A 24,021-nucleotide genomic window follows, 5' to 3' on the forward strand; every position below is an offset into this window, starting at 1 on the left:
CTACTCCTGCTCCCAATTTCACAAAGTTTACATTGGTACATGAAAGATAACTGTAAGTACTGCAAAATATCCCCCCTGCCCTCCCAACTGAGTTCCTGTATCGGGGCAAGGGGTGGGCAGAAATCAATTCTATGCAGTTTTCAAGGCTTGGAAGTCAGTGCTGCACACCACCCTCCACACACTTCCATTGCTACACCAGCATTTTTTAGAACAGTCAGATGTTTAGCTACAATCAGCATTTTGCTAACATTGAGAAAAGATGATTTCAGAGAAGTTTAAAGCAGTTCTCCAAAATAGCAGGCATAAAAATCAGCCAAGCTTTTAATTAAAAAGTGCTGTCTTCTCAAACACAAGTTAGTTTCCGATTGTTTTTACTATTATTCACTTGAAACACACAGAAGAGAGATGATATATATGGAAAATACGATTCTGCCAAGTCAGTTGCAGGATTTCTAATTCCAAATGGAACTGGAACATACCTGAAGAAACCCAGTTCCCTGCAGAACACAGCCTCAGAGCAGAGGAGAATTTAGCAGACACTGAACTCTCGTTACAGTAGTTTTGCAAGAGCAGCACTAAGGTATGCTGCCATCAGCATTTATGCCAATACAGTCCCTGGGCAGTGGGTACCAGGAAGATGTGACAGATGGAGAATACCCAAGATGCAAAGACCCCCCCTGCCCTAAGAGCCCAGCCTAAGGGGCAAGGAGATGGTGTTCCCTAGCTCTCCCTCCAGCAGTTCCTGTGCCCCATCTATGTTTTGGGATAGATTCTTGTGCAAGTTACAGGTCTGGCACATGCCTGAATCTCCTCAGATTATCTGGCTCCATCTATGCTTCTTGCAGAAGACACTAGCAAATCTTTTGCTTAATCACAGAATTAAGCAAAGAGGCAGCTACCAAGACACAATACCTGCACTACAAGTACCGGCCAGGCTCAGAGCTCACACCCATGCTCAAACCCAAGGGGTGGCAGTAATTCCTACATGTTAAGTTGTTCAGAATCCAGCTGTAGGCAAGTTTTGGATTGGTCAAGATGCCTCGTATTTGCGAACAAAACCAGATTTTTTCAAAACAAGAACTTCTGCAAAACATGGGAGACCTTTGAGAACCTCTTGCCTTTCTCAACTTCTTTGGAAGCTAAGATCACACGAAGTGTTATCAAAGTCACATCCTAGGATGAAACACTTCACACTCAATTAATGGTGAGTATATTCATGCTTTTCTGTAGAGGGGAGAAAGTCTGAGCACTGTAACATACTGTTGAGATGCTACAGCTCTAAGTTTCTAAACAATTGGTACTTTTATCAAATACAGAAGTTTCCAGAAGCTCGATTCAGGCTTTATGAAGTCCCTCCCAAATCACAATTCACAAGTAGATCAAAACATTTCTATGAACCTTCATAGAAAACTCACTGCAGTATTTAACAGGGTTTCAAATCTCCTTAATACCTCAAATTACATTCTTTTGCACCAATTTAAACCTATTATTTTTACCCTGGCTCTAGCATCTGTAAAAACACTTTTCATGCAGTTGACTGAAGGGAAACATAATAGATATACAAAGAGCTATACAGAGATATAAAATGAGGACTGGGGCAAGGTGGAGGGAGGACAATGACTCATCTTGGTGCCAAATCATCTTTATTGCTTTTCTACAGACCCACAAACTGATCTGTATCATAGAATCATAGTATCTACTGAAATGTGATGCTTTGATCTAAAAGTGGTTTCTGCAAGTTTAACAAAAGGCCGTATAAACTCATGGATTAAAAACGCATTTAAAACTGTAACTACAGAAACACCGCCCATCACAGGACATTTCTGAGCTGCAAGTGGTTGAAGAGCACACAGAATTTTACAGAGAATTATTTTGTATGCTTTTTCTGCTACACTTTCCTTATGCACTCACTTCTGGCAACTGCTGGAATAAGGATACAAGAACAATACCTTAATCTGATCCAGAGTGGCCATTTAAAGGGCTAAACAATACTCCATCCAAGACCAAATTACTTCACATGCCTTGTGGCACACTCGGTTTTGTATTTTAGTGTAACAGTTGTTCTTTAAGGAACTGTATAATGTTGACTTCCCTCCCAAACATCCACTGACCCTCTCAACTTGCCATCAGCTGCAAGTTTTGCCAGTGTATTCTCTATGCACACTGAGTATTAATGGAATGGGGGAAAGAGGAGAAGAGCTAGATGCTTTGGGAATCCCACCCAGTACATTATTCCAGTCTGCCACCAAAAGACCAAATGCACAAATGATAAAATATATTACAGTAGTTTTATGACTTTATTTCCCTGGCTTGTCTATGGGGAATGTCACACCAAGTATTCTGAAGTCAAGAGAGGCTGTGTTTACTTCCAGCTATAAAAACTCTTGTTGCACAGGGAACGAAGCTAGTTTGACTTCAAAGCTAAAATGTATTTGGTAAACTCAAAAAGAAAAAATCTGTTTTGAGTGCCTACTTCCAGTATTTTTCTGCCAAACTGAGTTAAGGTGACTGCCCTACAAGTTATGCTCCCCTGTTTTTTATTAAAAAAAAGAAAAATCAGTCTTTTTACCATTTTCCAGCCTTTTGGATCCTACCCATTTTGGATGACCAATTGTAGAAAACTGAGAAACACCCTGAGAACAGAGTGCCAGGCTCCATCAAGTGTTCTACACAAAGTTTAACCAGTGCAAGGTTTTTCAGATTGCTCAGATGGAGCAGGTTAAGATACTACCCCCTCCAGTAGCTTGTTTTCTAACCACTTATTATGCCATCCGAAAACAGTTCATGACTTCAAAGCAGACCAAAGCAAAAGGCATTATTACTGGGTGGGAAACAGCCCCAGTGGTACAGTAATACTCTCTGAGGAGATCATAACATTCAATAATTCACATTCACTCTCCCTGGTCCCAAGACCCATCCACTCACAGCAATCAGCATTGCAAGTGATCTAGCAGCCTTACCTGGGATCTCGTTAGCTATCACTGAAGGAGGACTGGACTGGTTAGTGCTAACTTGCTGGTGGGTAATCATATGACAGCACTGCGGCACTGCGTTGTTCACCATGTAAAGGGTGTCGGGCACATTGGACATTCGGACCATCCGCAAACGAACAAGATCTGTTTGTTCCACCATCATCTCATCCAGAACCGACTGCAACGACAGCCATCAGAGCCCTCATGAAGGCGCAGCCCACATGGACCCACCAGGACCTGCTGCAAACGCAGTTGCGACGCCACAAGTCTAGCAATGGCTAAGCTGTAACTTTTCCAGGTCCCAAACAGTATTTGGCTTCTCCAAAGTATTTCTATTCCATTTTCCAGTCATGATCAGAGTTGATTTCCAGAACTAAGAGCAGGCAGGTGAATGAAGCTTGGGAAGGTTATTTTGAACCTGTCTGATTAGAGGTAACCTTCTTGAGGCCAGACCCTCTGGATTCTCTCAATTACTGCCTACGGGTCTCAACCCTCTGTGCCACTGAGTAGAGGCATGAGTCTGAGAATGAGATGTGTTTCCCTGAGACATCTTAAAGAACAGAAAGGTATTTACCATACCCTTTTGATAGTCTCATTTAATGTTAAACGGATTTATTACAAAATATGGGAGGCTAACAGAGGAAGAAAACAAATCAGAAATCACTTATCTGCAATTCCTGCATTTCACAGTAATGAAACTATGACTAGGAATATGGCTACCAGGTAATAAGAGTTCTCCCTCTAAAGTTAAACAGCTAATGATGCTTTTAAAAAAATTAAAACAAGCATAAACACAAAACTAATAGAAACAAACAGGATTCCTGATGGGGGGGAGGGGAATTTAGAATGCACTTTTTACTTGAAAATAACTACTAAAGCACTCCCATACCATATACCTGAAAGCTGAAAGAGTCAAACCTTTTATCACATGTCCTTTAACACATTTTTATTAGTTTTAACAATCCAAAATATGAAGATCAAGTTTGAACTGGCTAGTCTTCCTCTGCTGCTTTACTGCCACCTGGTGCCCAGTAACCTCTCTGTCCAAAATGCAAAGTAGTTTGATTTCTCTTCTCCCCTCCCCTCAAAAACGATATTGACAACAACTCAAGCCCTTATAAACATTTTCTTTCTTGGGCACAGGCCAAAAGCTCTGTATTCACCAGAGTAATGGTCAGAGTCTGTAGGCGATGTGGATGTGCACAGCTCCACCTAATCCTCCTGCTCGGCAGTTACATGCACTTGACTTAAGTCAGAGCTGCCCAAAGTGGTGGTATGAGTGACTTACAAGGCTCCCATTCAATGTCAAACAGAATACAGCATGTTTCTGCCCCACACAGAGGCATCTGCACCCTGTCATCAAACGTCACCATCAGTGATGCTATGAGATCTTCAGTTTGACAGTCCTCATGCAAGATATTAAATAGGGAAACTACTGCCTGAGCAGGACAAAAAGGACTTCAGTCAAATTGGACACAAGATACTTATTCCATTTTGTGGAGGATCTAAAGAATTTTGGATGTGTTCTGATTCAAACAAGATGATGAAACATCAGTCCTCTGCCAAGTGGAATACAAGTTCTCCACCCAGCTCTGGTGGGAGCTGGGGAGCCTGAAAGACTTGGCACCAAGGCTGCTGACTAGCTGCAAACTGGGACTCTCAGGCTCTCACCTTGCCATCCGCCTGCCAGGAGGGCTGCCGAGGAGCTGGGCCGGCAAACTGGCTGGAAACCAGGGAGGTTTCCCTCAGAACGCTGCTTTGTTTCCGGTGGAATTTCATCAAGATCTGTCTCACAAACATTTCATTTTTGACAAAAAAAACTTTTGTTGAAATTTTTTCTGACCAGTTCTAGAGACTTGAGCCTGATGATCAATCTTGTAAGTCTTGTTAAATTGAAAACGTTAGTATTTTATGGCAGTACATGCAAAGAGAGACAAAACATACCAAAATCCTTCCCTGCTTACAGAACCCCAACAACTCTGATTTAACAATAGTCAAGTGCTCTTAATGATTATTACCTTCGCCTCCTCCACATATGGTGAGAACAGTCTTGGCCGCACATATATTCCAGCATTTTTTTGCCGCAGCCAGGCATTTGATTTTCCACCTTCTGATGTTGGTAGCATGTCTGAAGGAGGAGTACTAATCAGGCCTCTCTTCATCTTTAAGAATCAAGAAAGAGTTTTATGGTTTTTTTTTTAATATAAAAGGGTTAAAACTTGCAAGAAATGCATTTCTTACGCTGACTTCTTACACTTTAATTTTCTTCAGCCTTCTGACAGATTTAAAGAACAGAAAATTTAACCAGAAGAGTTATACATGTATTACTCAGAGATAACATTTTATGAGCTAATCCCTGAAAGAACCCCTGAACATTGTAGAATCTGAACTACAAAGAACCCAGAGACAGTATTTGTATGAGACTACTGACTTACTGCATCACTCAGTACTTCACTATTCATGGGTAAGATGTGCTCAATGCGGACAAAAGGTAAAAGCGGAGACAGGATCTCTCTCAGCTCCTCAATGTCAAGATCTCGCCTCTTCACACCTCTTTTGTTCACACTGTGAGCAGTACCACTGAGTAAATTCGGTTCTGTGGGAAGGAACAAGACATGCTACGTTTGCATCAAAAGTTTAGATAGGATGGCAGGAGTTATGTGGCTTACAAGAAGTTAATTCTAATTTTAAATCAACAGTGCTTATCAGAGATGTTCTACAAAACTATTTCATGTCTTAAAATCTGTTATGAAGTACCCAGAGATAGGTTCAGCTTACAGAAGCATGGGTCATTTGCACAGCTGTCAGTTTCAAAGTGTAAACCAGGAAGAAAAAACAAAACTAGTGTTTTGAGGTAAATGTTTCTAAAGCTCTACCAAGAGCTATGCTATGAAAACATGTGCACTTCCCCCAAGGGACCCTCTCCTGCAGCTCCTCTCCCTTTCCCCGGCAGTTTTCAGAGACTTATTTTCTACAAATTAAGGCCTGAAGTGTCCACTGGGATAAATTATTCTAGCCTCCTTGTGTAACCCACCTTAGCAATAACTGTGGCAAGCCCATTCAAATTGCTCTCACTGTCACAGGACACCTATTTGTAACAAGAAGGGGTATCTTTCTCTTGGAAGATGACAGCTGACGACACATTCAGGTCATTCTCCCTCCCCAGCTAAGTACCTTCATCTCTATTTTAGGTATTGTGCCCAACCTGAATTCAACTAGCTTCACTCTTTGAGGAAACCTGTCAAACATACCCATCCTCCCTTCAGTACACACAGCTCAGGTGTTGGCCACAGCCCATTACAATTTCTAATGCTTTCTGGTATTTGACTGACACCGCCACGTATTCAGAGCTGCAAAATCAGGACTGTTGCAGAGGAATTTACATCAAATTACTAGACTGTATTTGGCCCCAATCTGACAGAACTTGATGTAGTTCTTATTTCTGCCTTTGCTTATCATGTTATCTGATGACCCCAAAAAAGAGAAATGAGCTGCTTACTGAACAGCACAGGCCAAGAAGAAGCGCAATTACTCCAAATGAGCAGCTTCTCCTCAGGCCCAGGTCCATTACTGTTTAACTGGCTCCATCTCAATATGCCTGAAGACAAACACTTGGAAAACCTTTTTTTAAAGGTTAATACTTAGGTCACTAAAAGCACACATTTTAACATGTCATCCATGACAAGTTGTATTGCAAGCAGTTAACAGTATCTGATTGAGACTCTGGGGTGAGGATGAACTACAAACTACTTGCATTTGTAATTTGGGAATATATATTTTGGGAAATACATATTTAACCTACTTCCCACATCCAACATGTGAGACTGCCCTTGAAGTTACCACTGCAGCGATAATACGCATCTGAGGGAACAAAAATACATTTATGTCTACTTCAGGAAAAACAGTGATGCCACTTACTGACTTGTTTCTCACGATCACAGATTTCTGTGGGAGAAATGTACTAAAACTGAAGTGAAAGGGTGACACAGTAAACAAAGAGTAAGACTACTGTGAGAAGCCTGCAGGAGCACAGAAAAGTAAAAGATACTGCAGGTAGGGTTTTTTTTTAGTTGATGAATTAATGACAAGAAAAATAATTCTGAGATAACAGAAACCAACCAGACTTAAAAGTCTGAGCTTGAAAGGACCTCTAGAAGTCTGGTCTGGCCACAGTCACCACCCTGTCCCCATACCGGGTAGAAGAAGTTGGCCATGACTGCATCCAGTTGGATTTTTGAACACCTCCAAGGATGGAGATCCCATAACTACTCTGGGAAGCCTGTTCGGGTGTCTGACCATCTTCAGTTTCTTGTGCTTAAACAGAATTTCCTGTACTTCAGTCAATGCCTCACTGCCTCTCATCCTGTCCTGGCTAACAAGAGAAGAGTGTGGTTCTATTTTCTTTGCTTTCTGTCATTAGATATTTGTAGACTTTGCAGAGATGCCCCCAGTCCTTTTCTTCTTGAAGGTAAACAATCCCAGCTCCCTCAGAATGCCTGCCTTCTCATTATTTAGAGAACAAAAGCTTTTAAAAAAATAAGTACATTTGTTTAGTTTGGACTGTATTATGAACCAAGTACATGAAGGAAATGTCCTTAAGTTACAGATTACCCACTAAAAGAACTTCCATATATTTTGGTTTATGTAGTTTAGTACTGTGGTTTAAAGGATCCTTACCTCGATCTGCTATTCTCTTCATCAACTGGTGCTCTCCCCATTTAATCAGATATTTAAGAATATCTTGTTCACTTGCCTAGTAGAAAGAGAAAGTCAGCAATCTATGCATGCTTAGTTTAATGTCACATGCACACACAAAAAGTATTTGTACTTTACGATCTGCTATACCACTTCCTTCACATATTTTAAGGTAACACTACTGGCATAACACCACCATGATTTCTAGATTCATGTCACTGAATCCCTAGGAATGGGGGATGAGGAGGTTTCTACAGAAGTAAAAAAAAAAGTTGTCTAGCATGAAAACTTACAGGTATTAAACTTCAACAATTTAAGTTAATTAAAAGGGGCAGTTCTAAAACTGGTGTTTGGATCTCTTGTGTAATATTACAAGTTCAGTGTCTGTACAGCCTGGGAAGCAACAAAAATAATCAAGCCAAATAAATTATAGCTAGGTGAAGAGAAAGACTTTCAGTAATACAGAGAAAACAACCTTGCTTTGTACACACCTATACACGTGTTACCCACTCAACAGTTTTAGAGGAAAAAATCATGTACCAAAAAATTTAGATTTATCTATGTAATTTCTTAATGACTAGGGTAGGAAATTGAATCATAGTACACATGCTCATGGGTAGGAAATTTAATCATAGTACACATGCTTATGGAAGATCAACAGTACTGTTTCCAGTACTGTTCCTGTAATTCCTGAAGTGTTTAACTTAAAACACCCCAACACTTTCAGTAAGCTCTAACATTTGAAACGTAAATAATTAAAAAAAAAAAAAGGCAAGACTGGGACAGATACAATTAAAAAAAAAAAATCCAGTCATCTTTAAGCTGTAAAAGATTGGTCATCATTATAAAGATCTCCCCTGAAGAGAAACCTTCCTCTCCCTAAAACCACACAACCACAGAAGGAAAGTTATAACAAAAGGAAAGAAATTCTACAATATTCATCAGGAAACGTATTTTTATGTCTCCCCCCAAAAATAAATAAAGTCTTTTGAATGATTATTAGTTTATTAGCTCCCACTGCTTCCAACTAGGATGGATGTTGTTAAACCAAAATTACCACCACAATTCTGTAAAACACTTCAACATGCAAAGCAAATGTTAGGTTCAGAAATGCTTTAAAATAATTTGCAGCCATTTCTAAGCTATTATTAGGCTTCTAAGCAACAGCACATACCACAACCAGTGGTATGTACCAGTTTTGTACCACAAGAACAAAACTCTCCTTCATCACTACTTCAATTTCATTTTCTACATATGACAAAAGCAATGCTTAGTGTGAAGGCAAACCCACTCTTGCCTACTATTTAAAATGAGCTACTCCCAAGTGCTTCTAGTAATGGTATAATATAACCTGCTTCAAGCAGGACCACCTTTATTCTGCTCTGCAGGTTACCTGTAAATAGTCAGACTGGATAGCTGTGAGCAGGTGGTCCTTGCTTAGTTCATAGAAGACATCTGAAGTCATGACCTGGGTAAACTCCTCACAGAGGAAATGTAGCGCTTGGCGATGTACCCACTTGGAACCGTACGGCTGAGAGCTCCACTTCAGAATGGCAATTAAGGTGTCTAGTGAGATGCTCTCTGCAATAATATCTTCACAGCCTAGGGAACAGAAGGAAAAATCAATGGTGTTGATACAGAAGCACTTTGATCCCAAAGGAATAATACAAATGGCTAAATCGGCAATAGAAAGGCTTACAAGACTCCCAGTGAGAGTAAAAACAGAAGTGCTCCACAGAGCAAGGTTGCAAACAGAGTTATATTCTGACTAAAAGTATAATAATTTTATTATGGTTTAGGACTCCAACTATACAGTCATTTACCTCTTAAAGGCACATGAAACATCATGTCTGCTGGTGTGCTTGGATGAACTGGAAAGCTAGTTCAGCCCTACTAGAACTTCCTTTGTTTAATACATATTATCTTACTGTTTTATACATTTTAAAGTTGCAGATTTGAATTTGAGTCACTGCTGTTTGCAGCATATTCACCAAAGCCCATAAACTGTAACAGAGGTGGGATTTTCATCTGTATCGTTTTGCACATGGACCCTCCTGGGACAGAGCATTCAGAGGAGCAGAAACAAAAGCTGTGACACACTGTTGGTACTCAGCTACTCAGCACAGGATGAGGGGAAAAAAACATTTTCTGACTCCCTGAGAAGCAGGAAGCAGCAGTTGGTTGCCCTAGGCCACCACCTTGGCCTCCATATCAAGCAAAGCACAGAAAGTGCCAGGACAGGGAGCCCTTCCTCTGACAGGGAAGCAGAAAGTGAAGCATCCAAGAGGAACATATTCTGACTGGTGGCCAGTCTGCTACAGCTCCTTTGTACCCACTGCTGCATTAGGATTTACTCTTTCCAAAACACATGCTTTCCGAAGAAGAGAGGGGATATTTAAGTCTCTTGAAGTCAGATGGAACAGATTTGGAAGAAATGAGGGGAGACATACTGTGGGAGGGCTGAGAACATGGGTAATTGAGGGTACTGAGTAAAGACAGTCAGTACCGCAATGCTGGTAGCTTGAACTCTCCAATAGCACTCTGCTGATTTCATTTGTACATCTGGGTTACATATACACAGAACACTACTTCTATTTGCATTATAAAGACAGCAATTTATAAGAAAGAAGTCCTATTCTAGAATTATACATTCCAGTCTCAGTCCACTACAGCCACAAAATTACAGCTGTGCTTATGCCCATGAGAGGTCCCTGGACAGTTCAGAGTGGCATGCTCAGAGCAGTATGCTTGCACTGCAGTTATTTTACTTCTTATACATCATTATTTTCCTCTCAGTTTCAAGAATATTTAAAAACTAAGCTTTGACAGTTGTTTAGAGAACTGTATCTCATTACTGAGCTCTTGGACTGAACTGAGGAAGAAAGCAGTTAGCACAGTAATTTTAACGGTCGTCAAGACAAAGATCAAACATGCTCTCCTGATGCTACAGATTTCTGAACTGCATGGTTGCATACATGTCAGACACCAGCAGCAGTTAGTAGCCTGACTCACCTGAGAAAAGGAAGACCATATGTCAACATAGCCACTGAAAGAAGGGCTAGCAAAAGCAAACACATTTCCAAAAAATGCAGCAATATTATACTATTAATCCCAAGTTAGACCCTCCCTTTGCTTTTGACAAAGGGGTAAGCATTGGGTCGTGCTTCAGTGCACTAACTACTTTGTTCTTTACCATTACTGAAGTGATATGGCACTTCTCAAAGCTACCTATTACCATTAGGTTACTTCATATTATTACTACTATAAGGAAGAACAGATGCCTTACTATAGCTATTGACCTCTAACCTGCACAGTGAGGACTAGTCTAAAGCAAGGACTGAAGCAAAGATTGGTTAGAGGCACCTGGAACATCACCCTCATTACCACTGGTACAGACAAGAGCAGAGGTACAGAGGAAGAGAACTGCTCTGAAATAAACCCCCAAATAAACCTACCTTTAAAAAGAAAATACCTCAGCATATGTCAGAAATACGAATAAGTAAAATCTAAACCCTTCCACTTCAAGATCAATTTTTACTTACAGTTTTCCTTACACAGTTAATGGCTGACACTGTATTTAGCTTTGTTGTGCAATCACCCCTTATCTTCCTTTTGGGACTCAAAAAGGGAAAAAGTTAAGTTAGCAGCAAGCCTGGCATGGCAAATGAAAGCTAACCATGACTTCTAACCAGTACGCTTAGAAGAGGAGCCTGCATCCATGAATAAGAAGCAGAGTTGTTTGAAACAATTCTTTAGGATCACATGTTGTGTTGCATTAAGTCTTCCCCTGCTAAATCCTAACACAAGTTTTTTTTGCATGCGCTTTTACTGCTTGCATGCAAGCTGACTTCAGCAGACGATTACATCCCCGGAAGACTGAAGATCACACATAAGGACTGCTCTATTTCAAAGGCAGTACGTAAAACCACTCACTGAAATCAGTCACAAGGAAGCTCAAACTGTGAGAGCAAAGAGATTTATCTCAAAGTGAATGCCATTCCTGGTATTTCATCTGACATTTACTCTTGAAACAGTATTTATCCCCTGCGAAGACAGAAAACTACATTTCTGTGAGAAATACAGTTCCAAAGATGTAAGCAAACTGATGTACAGGAACAGAGCATCAGCTCCCAATTCTTCTATCAAGTCCAGTTACTGCACAACTACCAAAAAAATATGCTGTCATCAGGTGAAAAGCTCATTCAAGATGCCTAGCAACTAAACAATCCTTTTCCCAAGTAATTTAGACAATGGGTCAGAACTGCACAATTGTTAAAAGTATTTCTTTCAATGTAAGCATGAGGTAGTAATTAAAGTGTTTTCTGAACGTCTAAATAAACTGGGGCAAGCCAAGTCCAGCTGTCAGAGAAATCTAGTTTCTTTTTCTCTTTGGCAGATTTTTTTTTTCCTTTAACAATCACCCACTTGGCATCCCGCCCCCCAACAAACAGTCATCCAATAGCCACAATATTGTTCTTCACAGTGATATGGCTCATTTTTCTCTTCTGAGTACTATTTTAGAATATTCAGGGAATAGCAGCCTTTCCAAGATCCATTTGTAGTGTCCCAAAGTGCTCCACCACAAGCTTCTGTGACCACTAGTTAGTATCCTTCACATATTCAACTCAGTCTAAAGACATTAAAGATGACTATTGCATTTTGGACATTAGGCTGTTCCATGTTCTCCTACTGTGGGATACCAATAGATCTGTCCTGTCTACAAACAAGCAAGTCCTTTCTGCTTCCCCAGTTCTCTCTCAAAAGCCCTTCTAAACAGAAATAACTTGGGCTCATATTTAGTATGCTAGTGAGTAGCTTGGGATCTTATCAAGACAGCTGACAGACCCACTAAAGACAAATTAAGTGCCTCCAACAGTTAGCAAAAGTTAACTGTTGGAGGCAGTTAACACCCATCTCACCCATGCATGAGCACCCTTGCTGCTCTAACCAAACTTCTGACTGAAAGAGGAAGTAAAAAACGAAGACATTTGTTTAGCCTCTTTCCCACATCTTACCGACCCAAAGTTGCAATGTGTCCTGTACTTTAGAAGGAAGCCCACACTCACTGGCTATGGGAGCATGCATGGAAGTTAACCCCCTTGATTAACAGCAGTATTAAACCAGATTGTCATATTCTTGCACTCCACATCTCCTGCTCTTCTGTCACATTGGTGCTGAACTAATTTCTGTCAATCCTGCTTCCAGCAATGTTATCTTCCAAATAGCACAAACCCTGGTGCCAGCACAGAGAACAGGAACAAGTGGACTAATGTAGGAGGCAGGGCAGAAGTACCGCTTTTGACAGCCGAACAACCTATAAGGTTCAACTGAAATACAACTTGAGACATGGCAAAAGGAATTCAGGTTCTCCACAGCAATAGGCAAAAGTCACAAAACTAGCAAGAGCTAGTCAGAAGACTCATGTAGTTAAGCATATCTTTTTAACTGGTTATCATTTAAGCTGCAACTGCAACAACCTCTACTTTCCTGTAACTGTATTGTGAACAAGGGGTCTTGAAATTCAACATCCATCTTTTGCATGCAGGCTGACTTTCCCAGTTTAACATTATTGCCTCCTGGCAGCACCATATTCTGTGTCTTAAAGGAACCCTGCTACAGAGTTTTTGCAGGTTTTTTTTTAAGCATTTTAGCTTTTTGAAGCCTTAATGCTTTTCTTTTCCATACCCTCACCAAATTGTATATATACAAGAACATCTTTGAAAGGAGATTACATCAGTAGTTAAGTATGTCAAGCCTGTAATTTTGCAAATTTGTGCATTATTGACCACATTTTAGAACTCTGAAGCACATAAGTTTTGGCTACATGAAGATGCAACAAAACAACAAAAATTAATTTACTTTTCTGCTCCTGCCACGTGCAAAATGCATAAGTTTAGGAAGCCTGAAATCCGCTCCTACATCTTTGGCTTCTTGCAGCCATCAGCTGATAACAGCATTCCTGAAGCAGCACTTTCAGCAGCAGGCAGTAAGCTGATCCAGCTTAAACAGAAAACAGTCGTGGGTCAGAAACAAAAAGCTGCCAACTTAACCATAATAAACCAGAGGGAAGAACTTAACATGGGAACAATGAAGGGCTGAGGGAAGAAGAACTGATATTTGGAGGGAACAGGCCAGCCATCACTGTTCAGATTTAATCTGTACATTAAACTTGTTCAGATTTAAGTTCCTAGAACACAGGTGACTGAAGGAAAAATCTGGAAATGGTGACCAGATCTGTTTCTCTGCAAACTGTGATATTACAAACTGATTTTATATGCCCAGTTGTACAACTTGGTCAAATTCTTTGTCCTTGTATATAGCCTTGGAATGCAATTGCTCTAAGGAAGATCCTTTCCACTTCCTAGTTTCTCTAGTCATAAACTTCACCATATAAACCCTAAGCAATAATATCAGGATTGGGTACAAGTGAATCATTGTAAGGAGATAATAGGTCAGATTTATGTTAATATTTACTTAATCATACCCAATTTACTTTAAAGTTGTAAGTGCCAGACTAATTCCTTTGAGCCTTCCCCTACTACACTGATAAATGACTGACATATTTGCTCTAATTGTCCCACAATAAATTTGTGTGTATTTAATACTGCTACTGTGGGCTTTCTGGCATTTCAGTATTTCAGTCCTGCTGAGATCAAGGGTACTTTTGATGTCAGGCGCTATCTACCTCTAGATCAAAGGCAGCACTACTGAATACGGCTTCAAAATAAAGTTTTAGTTCTTAGTCTTGTCACAAGTCAAGTCAACATCTAAAAATAAAAGGAAATCAGGAAGTTTGAAATTAAGGTTTTTTTGTTGTCAATTTTACTTTAGAAAACTTCTCATCCGGCAGAAAAGATTCCCAAGCAAAACTATTTCAGTCCTAGTATCCAAAAACCTGTAACAGAAAAAAACCACACTGGGAGAAACAGAAAAACACAGGGAGACTACTCATAACAGTAAACGACAGAGCCAAGATGCTGAAGAGGATTCACATACTTATAATAGCTATCTAATAAAATTAAGATACCTGAAGTCAAAATTCTCTCCAATAGTGCCACATCCACCGCCAAGACTCGAAGGAGGGATTACTTTAACAGCACATGACAAACAGGGCCAGAAACTGATCTGGTTTAACAACTGCTACAGAAGAGGAAGGGCTAAGTGATTTTTAAACCTGATCTTGGTGAGTCAATGTGTTAAAACAATCACAGTACAGCTGACAGAGGGAAGCAAGTTAGTATGAAGACATAAAAGCAGGAGCAGAGTGCAGAAACAAGAAGGCAGGGCAAAGAAATATTCCACTAAGATGCGCCTGAACCTCCTGGGGAGGGCTCTAATCCTCACAGCCTCTGTAAAAGCAGTGAAGAGCTTCACTTCACAGGTACAAATGGCTTTCACTACTACCAGCTGTACAGATGAGATAAGCTTGCTGATTAGTTCATTTATTCAAATTAGTTCATTCAAATATCCAATTAATTTTATCTTGGAAGAAAAGTGACAACTATCAGCTGAAACAAGCTGAAGGAAGAGCAAATTCTAAATAGTCTTGCTTTGCTTGGACAGTGACTTCAACATGGGGAAACTATCTATTAAAATACGTCAGAAAAGGAGTATCACTGTGTTATAAACAGGAAGATTTCCATGGAAAAAAGTCAAAGCTGAATCATCTGCTGAAATTTAAGAAAAATTACAACATCTGGATACTTAGAAAAGTCCCTGAAGACAAATCATACTAAAAATCTGTTCAAAATACAAACAGTTGATCAGAAGCTTTAAAATACATCAACTTCACTTGACACTCAGTTACAAATACCCAGCCAAAACTGAACAAAACAACTTGGAAAGCGTATCTAGGCTTACATATAATGACACAAAAATATTTTCCAGGAAACCAGGGAGACAAGCTTTAGCAAGTTCACAATTGGCTAGGATGAGTGAAGTGAATCAAAAACTTGAGCAGCCTGGGGGTATGGAAATCAAGAGAAGAAACACAAGACATTAGCTGCTGCAAAAGTCATAGCTTAGGCAAAGCTGCACACCTGCAGCACAATAGAGTAGAAAAGTGCTGTCAGAGGACAAGGATAAGATTTCATGAGAACTGCCTGCTCAGTGATCTCCTACACCAACACAATACTCTCTTTTCTAGCATTGCTCTGCATAACATCTAGAAGTCAGGTGTTTGAGGGACAGCTTCCAGTCACAGATATGATCACAGGACTGGGAAGCCTGCCACATGAGAGAAGGCTGAGAAAGCTGGGTTTATTCAGCCTAGAGACAAGAAGGCTCAGGGAAGACCTTCTTACCATGTTCCAGTATTTAAAGGGTGGCTGCAACAAAATAGCCTCCCCTTTCAGAAGCAGTCACACGGAAAAGACAAGGGGTGATGAGCAAAAGTTACTGATGGGGAGATTCTGATTGGACACAAGAGGAAAATTTCTCATAATGAAAAAAATCATCCATTGGAATAATCTCCCCAGGGAAGCGGTGGATTCCCCAACGTTGGACACTTCTTAGATTAGACCTGACAGGATGCTGGACCATCTAGTCTATGTCATGCTCTGCTTAGAAACGGTGGACCATATGATTCCTAAGGTCCTTTCCAAACTTGTATTCTGCGATTATGAGATGTACTTTTCCCTGATCAAATAAGACTTCTTTTAATTTTCATTATAAGATTATACCAGAACAATCCTTCATTGCCAGCAGAGTACCAATGACCTAACATGAACTCAGCAAATTGAGTTTTAGATTATTAGATACTCACTTCACTGGCATACAGATTTTCTACAGATTGTTTACTGCTTTCTCCTGTAGCTAGGGAATGCAGCAGTGATTTGTAAAATCATCATTAGTTCCAGTTAAAGTCTAGAATTTCATTATCTAAAGGGGTACCAAATTTCCATTTGCTTTATTGGATAATACAATAAATTTCAATCTTGGCCTGATTTCACTGCATTTCTCCCCTACGTATAAACAGGCTCCCCACAGCTCACCACTTCTGTGGTCAGACACAGGGAAAGAAGACCAGACTTCTGAAGGCCACTGCATGCCCCTACCTCCTCCCAGTGACCACCCCCAAAATGCTACATCTCCGGTTCAACTACAGGGCCACTAAGACTGAGCCCACACTGTTGGACTCACCGGTTCCAGCCACCCAAGCGTGCTGCTGAGGTGTTGGCAAGCCATTCGGCTCAAAAGCAAAATTCTTATCCCCCACTAGCAAGGCCTGAAGCAAGTGTCATATCCCATTATGTAGAATATGGCCACTAAATAGTTGAAACCCCAACAGATGAAACAGCAAATAAAGCTCCTGCCACCACAAGAGGTATTTTTAGTTCCCTAGTCAGAGTTGCACCACCTCACCTGAGGCTGTAATAACTCTGGCCAGACTCCATGTACAGAAAGTATGTTATCAAGATTTGAGTGACCCTCAAGAATAACGGACAGAAGTGAAAATTTCTAAGCTTTAAGTCTTAAAATACCAACTACCCCTGCCTTCAATTCTGTAAATCAAGTAGAAGATACTAAAAACACAGGACTAGTGTAATTAAGCTGTTTAAATTTACTTTCTAAACACAAGACTGCAAGTTTGGTGTACCCTCTTTAACATAAACAACAGAAATAATCATTCAAGTTTACATCACATAGGGGCACTTCATAATAAGTCTAAATATTTCTTCCTCTCAACAAGGATGTCTTGTATCCTCCCATCATTTATACCCAAAAAAATGGATTATAAAGTACATAAAAAAAGAAATATCAATACCAGCTATAAATATCTGACTTAAGTAGCATGCTTTAATAATACTGTGCAATACAATTAAAAGTTCTCACATGGCATTTCTTCTGTCCCTAGAAAACACAGATGGATTATCTATAACACAATTCTCTACAAATGAAAAATAAGCCTTTCTAGGAATTGTCAGCCCTTGACAGCAATACTCAATAGACATACTTACACTGCAAAATAGCTAAGAAATTGTTCTGTAAGGTCATATATTTTATAGCAAGGACAGTATGACGTACCTTGTGCAAGCATGTTAAACTCCAAGAACAGTGCTATGTGATAAAGTTCCATAGCTTCTTCAGCCCTAGTCATGTTTAATTTTCCTGCTACAAGAGCTTGAACTTCACTTAAACTGCCCACTGAAGGACTGGAGTGCAAAACTGAGAGGTCCACCACATCTGTATACATACAGTTCAAAATCACCTTAGCATATTTTTTTGGTATGATAGATTCATCCAATATAATTCTAGTCGGAGTTCGTAGAGTTCGGTCTGTGATTTCTTCACCAGTTCGTATCCTCCTCTGCAGCAGGTGACGAAAAAACGGAGATCGTGATGAAATAACAGCTTTGTGAGCTCTGAGCTCTTCATCTAGACAGTTGTGACTTCCACCAAAAGTTTCAACCATGTCAGAATTGGATGAAAAGCTAAGAACCACATCGTAGTAGCACATGTAATCAAAGAGTGCACGCATGTCAACATCTAATGAATTTGGTGTTCCAAATTCTTCACTAAGCTGCATAAGGATATCAACGTTTTGGAATCTTGAATCCTCCATTCCAAACTCGCCTGTATAAAGGTAGTGTAACAAAGCAGAAAACATGGGCATATCTATGCCAGCTGTGTTAATATCCATTATTATTTCTGCCCCATACTCTGGTGAGGAAGAAAGCAGCGTTTTAAAAAATGGACATCTTGCTGCCAGTATCGCACGATGCACAGGAAAACAAGTTTCTTGAAATATTAAGTCTACATCAGTGCAATATTTGTACTGATAAAGTTCAGCCATGTCTTTTTGTAGCGTTCTGGCTTCTGGTCTTGCCAAATTAGCTTGTAGATAAAGTTCCTTTAAGGCTGACGTCCCCTCATATTCTTCTACTAATGCATTAACATCTCTGACATCCCAGCCTGAGAGGAGCTCGCGCATCTGCTTAGCATGGTCAGCAGACCGGCTAGACTTCCGACGCTTAATGAATTTCTTCTTGAGGGTGGCAAGGCCAGAGGTTTTCTTTTTCTTGTCTTGAGGTTTCTCATGGCCATGGTCAAGGCTATAGAGCTTTGATTCACAGCCATAACCTTGATGAGAGTAGGATGATGTCCCTGAAGGCAAAAAGGAAAATTGAACACATTTATTCTTTACATTTAAAGGAGGGACCATAAGACATAACCAGTCCATCAATGTCTCTGAGAGTTACACAGTTTTTCCTTCTGAGATGAAATAATTCAGCAAGTTGGAAACCTGACTGAAACCCTTTCTACCCATTAATTATTATTTTTTTCTTCATCTATAAGCTTTTTTTTTTTTTTAATGCACTCAATTTTAAGAACCAAGCAGCTGATGTAACTTTGTAGCACATGGTAGGCTTATCCAAGCAGGAAGAGAACACCGTGGTTAGAATGTTACAAATGTCACTGCGCTCGCTACCTATAGGAAGAGAAAAACAGCCTTTTTAAAAACTTGAATGATCTCAGTTAAATAGTAGCATCTCCTCCTTCAAAGTGCTTTTTCAAATTCTGTTCTTCTAGCATTAAGAGTTATTTCAACAATAAAAACATTCCTGGTGACAGTTAGGATAAATCACAATAAAAAAACCAAACAAAAACCAAAAACACAGTATGAAAACATTCAGGGAAAATGAGGACAATAAATACATTTTTAACACAAATTTAATAAGAAAGTTAAAATTCTATCATATGATAATCAGGTAATTCCATAAGTCAAACACATAAAATGGGCTCCTTTCCACAGAACTATAGATACCAATTTTGTGTCTAAACCTCATTCAAAAGAATGTGGAGAATGGAAGTTCGGTTGTATTGTTAAAGACATTCTTTGAACAGAGCATTATACAATCAAAGTACGCAATTATTTTACCTCCCAAAAATCATTTATAGGGAAGTTATGAGCCAAATGTGTCATAAAATGAAAAGCAGATTCCTCGTCAAATACCTGCGTCACAGACCCGCCCTGTTCTGCCAAATGAACCTCTGCTGATTGCCAGTTTGAACCTAGACACTATACTATAGCACTGATAACAAATTATTAACAAAAAGAGGAGTTAGAAACTGAATTTTTAGAGGTAATGGAAAGCTGAAGTAACATTTTTGTAAAAAAAAGTAGTTTCAACAGAAGCACAACTCTCACATTAAATGGTTATTTCTCTAACTTTATTTAGAATCATAGAATAGTTAGGATTGGAAAGGACCTTAAGATCATCCAGTTCCAAACCCCCTGCCATGGGCAGGGACACCTCACACTAAACCATGGCATCCAAGGCTCTGTCCAACCTCGCCCTGAACATCGCCAGGGATGGAGCATTCACAACTTCCTTGGGCAACCCATTCCACTGCCTCACCACCCTTACAGTGAAGAACATGTTCCTTATATCCAGTCTAAACTTTCCCTGTTTAAGTTTGAACCTGTTACACTTGTCCTGTCACTACAGTCTCTAATGAAGAGTCCCTCCCCAGCATCCCTATAGCCCCCCCTCAGATACTGGAAGGCTGCTATGAGGTCTCCACACAGCCTTCCCTTCTCCAGGCTGAACAGCCCCAACTTCCTCAGCCTGTCTTCGTACGGGAGGTGCTCCAGTCCCATGATCATCCTCGTGACCCTCCTCTGGACTTGTTCCAACAGTTCCATGTCCTTTTTATGTTGAGGACACCAGAACTGCACACAATACTCCAGGTGAGGTCTCACAAGAGCAGAGTAGAGGGGCAGGATCACCTCATTCAACCTGCTGGTCACGCTCCTTTTGATGCGGCCCAGGATACAGTTGGCTTTCTGGGCTGTGAGTGCACACTGCCGGCTCGTGTTCATTTTCTCATCAACCAACACCCTCAAGTCCTTCTCCACAGGGCTGCTCTGAATCTCTTCTCTGCTCAGCCTGTAGCTCTGCCTGGGATTGCTCCAACCCAGGTGTAGGACCTTGCACTTGTTATGGTTAAACTTCATAAGGTTGGCATCAGTCCACCTCACAAGCGTGTCAAGGTCCCTCTGGATGGCATTCCTTCCCTCCAGGGTATCAACTGAACCACACAGCTTGGTGTCACCAGCAAACTTGCTGAGGGTGCACTCAATCCCACTATCCATGTCACCAAGATGTTGAGCAAGACCGGTCCCAACACCGATCCCTGAGGGACGCCACTCGTCAATGGCCTCCACCCGGATATTCAGCCATTGACCACAACTCTTTGCATGCAGCCATCCAGGCAGCTCTTTATCCACCAAGTGGTCCACCTATCAAATTGATGTCTCTCCAATTTAGAGACAAGGATGTCATGTGGGATAGTGTCGAACGCTTTGCACAAGTCCAGGTAGATGACGTCAACTGCTCTACCCCGTCCATCAGTTCCATAGCCGCATCGTAGAAAGCCAACAAATTGGTCATGCAGGATTTCCCCTCAGTGAAGCCATGCTGGCTGTCACCAACCACCTTGTTGTTTTTCATGTGCCTTAGCATGCCCCAGGAGAATCTGCTCCAAGATTTTGCCAGGCACAGAGGTGAGACTGACTGGAACCTCCGGCAGCTGAGCTGACACGAGCAGCAGACTCACAGGGGGCAGAGCCCGAAGCAGGGGCACCAGCCCTGACCAGTTAAAAACCTGCCCCAGGGAGCACGAGCGACCAGGAGCGTGGCGAACAGAGCAGGCAAACAGAGCGGGTCGAGGCAGTTTGTGCAGCAGTTTGCGCGGGCAGGCGAGCAGGATGGTAAGCACTCGTTGTATGACCAGGGCCCGGTCCGACAGCTCTGCTCTGGCTGCCCCGGCGGTGGCCAGCGTAGGCACCCAGACAGAGCCGATGAGAGGGGAGGCTGCAGTGCAGAGCTCTGGGTGTAGAGAGTGCCTGCACTGGTCTGGTGAGAGGAGGATGCACAATGGGCAGGGCTGCACTCGGTGCTCCCTGGTGGAGGTCCTCCTGCAGCAGGTGGCTGAGCTGCGGGATGCTGTTAATAGAGTGCGAGATGTCAGGGAAGCTGAAAGGAAGCAGGAATGCGCCCAAACTGTGCAGGGGCCTCGAGCTTCACCTCTAGCTCATGAAGGAAAGAAGGAGGCCATTAAGCTGGGAAGCTGGGAATTAGTGACAAAAAAAAAAAAAAAACAACAAAAAAAAGAATGAAAAGGACAACCAAAAGCGAGGGGCCTCCCCCTAAATCCCATGTCTCCACGCAGAACAGCTTTGCTGTCCTGCAGGGGGCTAATGAGGAAACGTACTCAAGCCAGAAACAGCCGGCTGATGCCCTGGTAAAGATCTCTACTGGTGCTGCTAGAAAAAAGCGGTGGGTCATAGTAAGTGGGGGACTCTACACTAAAAGGGACAGAAGCACTTGTCTGACGGCCAGACCCCACCTCAAGGGAGGTGTGTTGCCAACCGGGGGCCTGGATCAGGGATGTGGCAGAGAGGCTGCCTGCTCTAGTAAGTCCCACGGACTATTACCCACTCCTGGTGATACATGTGGGTGCTAGGGATATAGATAGTAGCAGCCTGGGGAACATAAAGAAGGACTACAGAGGCCTGGGAGAGGTAGTTAGGAGCTCTGGTGCTCAGGTGGTCTTTTCATCAATTCTCCAGGGTACAGGGGAGGACCTAAAAAAAGCTAGGAGGATTAGCCAGGTTAATAAATGGTTAAAAGGGTGGTGTCATAGTCAGGGGTTTGGGTGTCTTGAACATGGGACCCAAGTTTGTAGGCCAGGTCTAGTGGGGGCTGGTGGAGCTGCTCTGATAAAGAAGGGAAAGAGCAGTTTTGGTAGGAGGCTTTCCAGACTGGTCAAGGAGGCTTTAGACTAGATGTGTTGGGGGAGGGGAGCATCATTCCATTCCAACACACCCAGTCAGTTGCCAGCACCTATAATAAATGCTTGGAGCAATGTAGAGATATCCCAGCCACTCCAGCCAATGAGCTGGCTTCATTTGGAGCTCAGCTCAGATGCCTCTATACAAATGCCATTAGCATGGGGACCAAACAAAAGGAATTAGAGGTGTGTGCACGTCTATGGGGGTATGATATAGTAGGCATCACAGAACCATGGTGGGATGGCTCCTATGACTGGAGTGTTGGAATGGAAGGTTACAGGCTGACAGGTTAACCCTGACCCACACTCTCTGTGGACTGATCACCTGTCCCCAGACAGAGTTCCATACTCTCCAGCCTATCCCTAACATAAAGGGCAACTCCCCCTCCCTGCCTGCTGGGCCTGTCTTTTCTAAAGAGCCTGTAACCTTCCATTCCAACACTCCAGTCATAGGAGCCATCCCACCATGGTTCTGCGATGCCTATTATATCATACCCCCATAGACGTGCACACACCTCTAATTCCTTTTGTTTGGTCCCCATGCTAATGGCATTTGTATAGAGGCATCTGAGCCGAGCTCCAAATGAAGCCAGCTCATTGGCTGGAGTGGCTGGGATATCTCTACATTGCTCCAAGCATTTATTATAGGTGCTGGCAACTGACTGGGTGTGTTGGAATGGAATGATGCCCCCCCTCCCCCAACACATCTAGTTTAAGCACCCTTGACCAGTCTGGCAAGCCTCCTAGCAAAGCCGCACCAGAGACCAGCTGCACCAGCCCCCACTAGACCTGGCCTACAAACCTGGGTCCTGTGTTCAAGACACCCAAACCCCTGACTATGGTACCACTGTTCTAACCATTTATTAACCTAGCTAATCCTCCTAGCCTTTTTAGGGCTCTTCCCTATATCCTGCAGAACTGACAAAAAGACAATCTGAGCTCGAGCCCCTAACCACCTCTCCCAGGGCTCTGTAGCCCTTCTTTATGTTCTCCAAGGTTACTGCTATCTATATCACTAGCACCCACATGGATCACTAGAAGCGGGTAATAGTCAGTGGGACTATTTCTTCTCTAAGTGGGAATTTTCTCTCTAAGCCAGATGGCAAAAAACCTCAGACATGACAGAAAAAGGAAAAACAAGTACACGAACCTCGCTACTACTTCCAGACAAAAGAGAAGCCAGAGGAAAACTTTTGCAGATGGTATATAGATTGATAACAATGGCAGCTTCATCTGAAGTAGTATTTGTCCACTTTCTGTTGGGAATAGTTAACTTGCTTCCATCATTATACTTGTGTAGCTTCATTATTTGTTGCCTTTTCAGATCTTCTAAGTTCAAGACACATCCAACTACAAGAGCTTCAGGGGCCTTTTGTAACTCGATCTATCACTGCTCAATTCCATTTGTTTCAGGTAGATTTGATGGGATGCTGTTTTGAGAGCAATGTTACAGGTCAGTCTGTTATAATACAGTGCTTTTAGTTACCTTATTTCAGGTGAGTATTTCTTGAACTTCAAAAGACACAGGAGCAAGTCAAAGTTGTATTTGAGAACA

At 41.7% G+C, this 24,021-nt stretch overlaps 1 protein-coding gene across 5 annotated transcripts in view; it reads right to left on the reverse strand.

The window, feature by feature from the left end:
• The window catches only part of BTBD7 (BTB domain containing 7), a 56,880-nt gene that overhangs the window by 5,092 nt on the left and 27,767 nt on the right, over positions 1–24,021 (reverse strand). For 3 of the 5 annotated variants that reach the window (XM_061463848.1, XM_061463849.1, XM_061463847.1), the window contains exons 3-9: positions 17,694–18,773; positions 9,061–9,269; positions 7,650–7,725; positions 5,408–5,568; positions 4,991–5,134; positions 4,644–4,757; positions 2,961–3,150 (exon numbers count right to left, since the gene is read on the reverse strand). In XM_061463848.1, coding sequence (XP_061319832.1) covers positions 2,961–3,150; positions 4,644–4,757; positions 4,991–5,134; positions 5,408–5,568; positions 7,650–7,725; positions 9,061–9,269; positions 17,694–18,773 — 1,974 coding nt within the window. Of the gene's footprint in view, positions 1–2,960; positions 3,151–4,643; positions 4,762–4,990; positions 5,135–5,407; positions 5,569–7,649; positions 7,726–9,060; positions 9,270–17,693; positions 18,774–24,021 lie in introns of those variants that run through there. The other 2 variants (XM_061463852.1, XM_061463850.1) reach the window with 2 other exon arrangements.

This window comes from Pezoporus flaviventris, unplaced genomic scaffold (assembly GCF_033815535.1).
Source record: "Pezoporus flaviventris isolate CSIRO_AGI_PZ_B2104156 unplaced genomic scaffold, CSIRO_AGI_Pfla_v1 ptg000036l, whole genome shotgun sequence".
Classification (NCBI taxonomy): domain Eukaryota; kingdom Metazoa; phylum Chordata; class Aves; order Psittaciformes; family Psittacidae; genus Pezoporus; species Pezoporus flaviventris.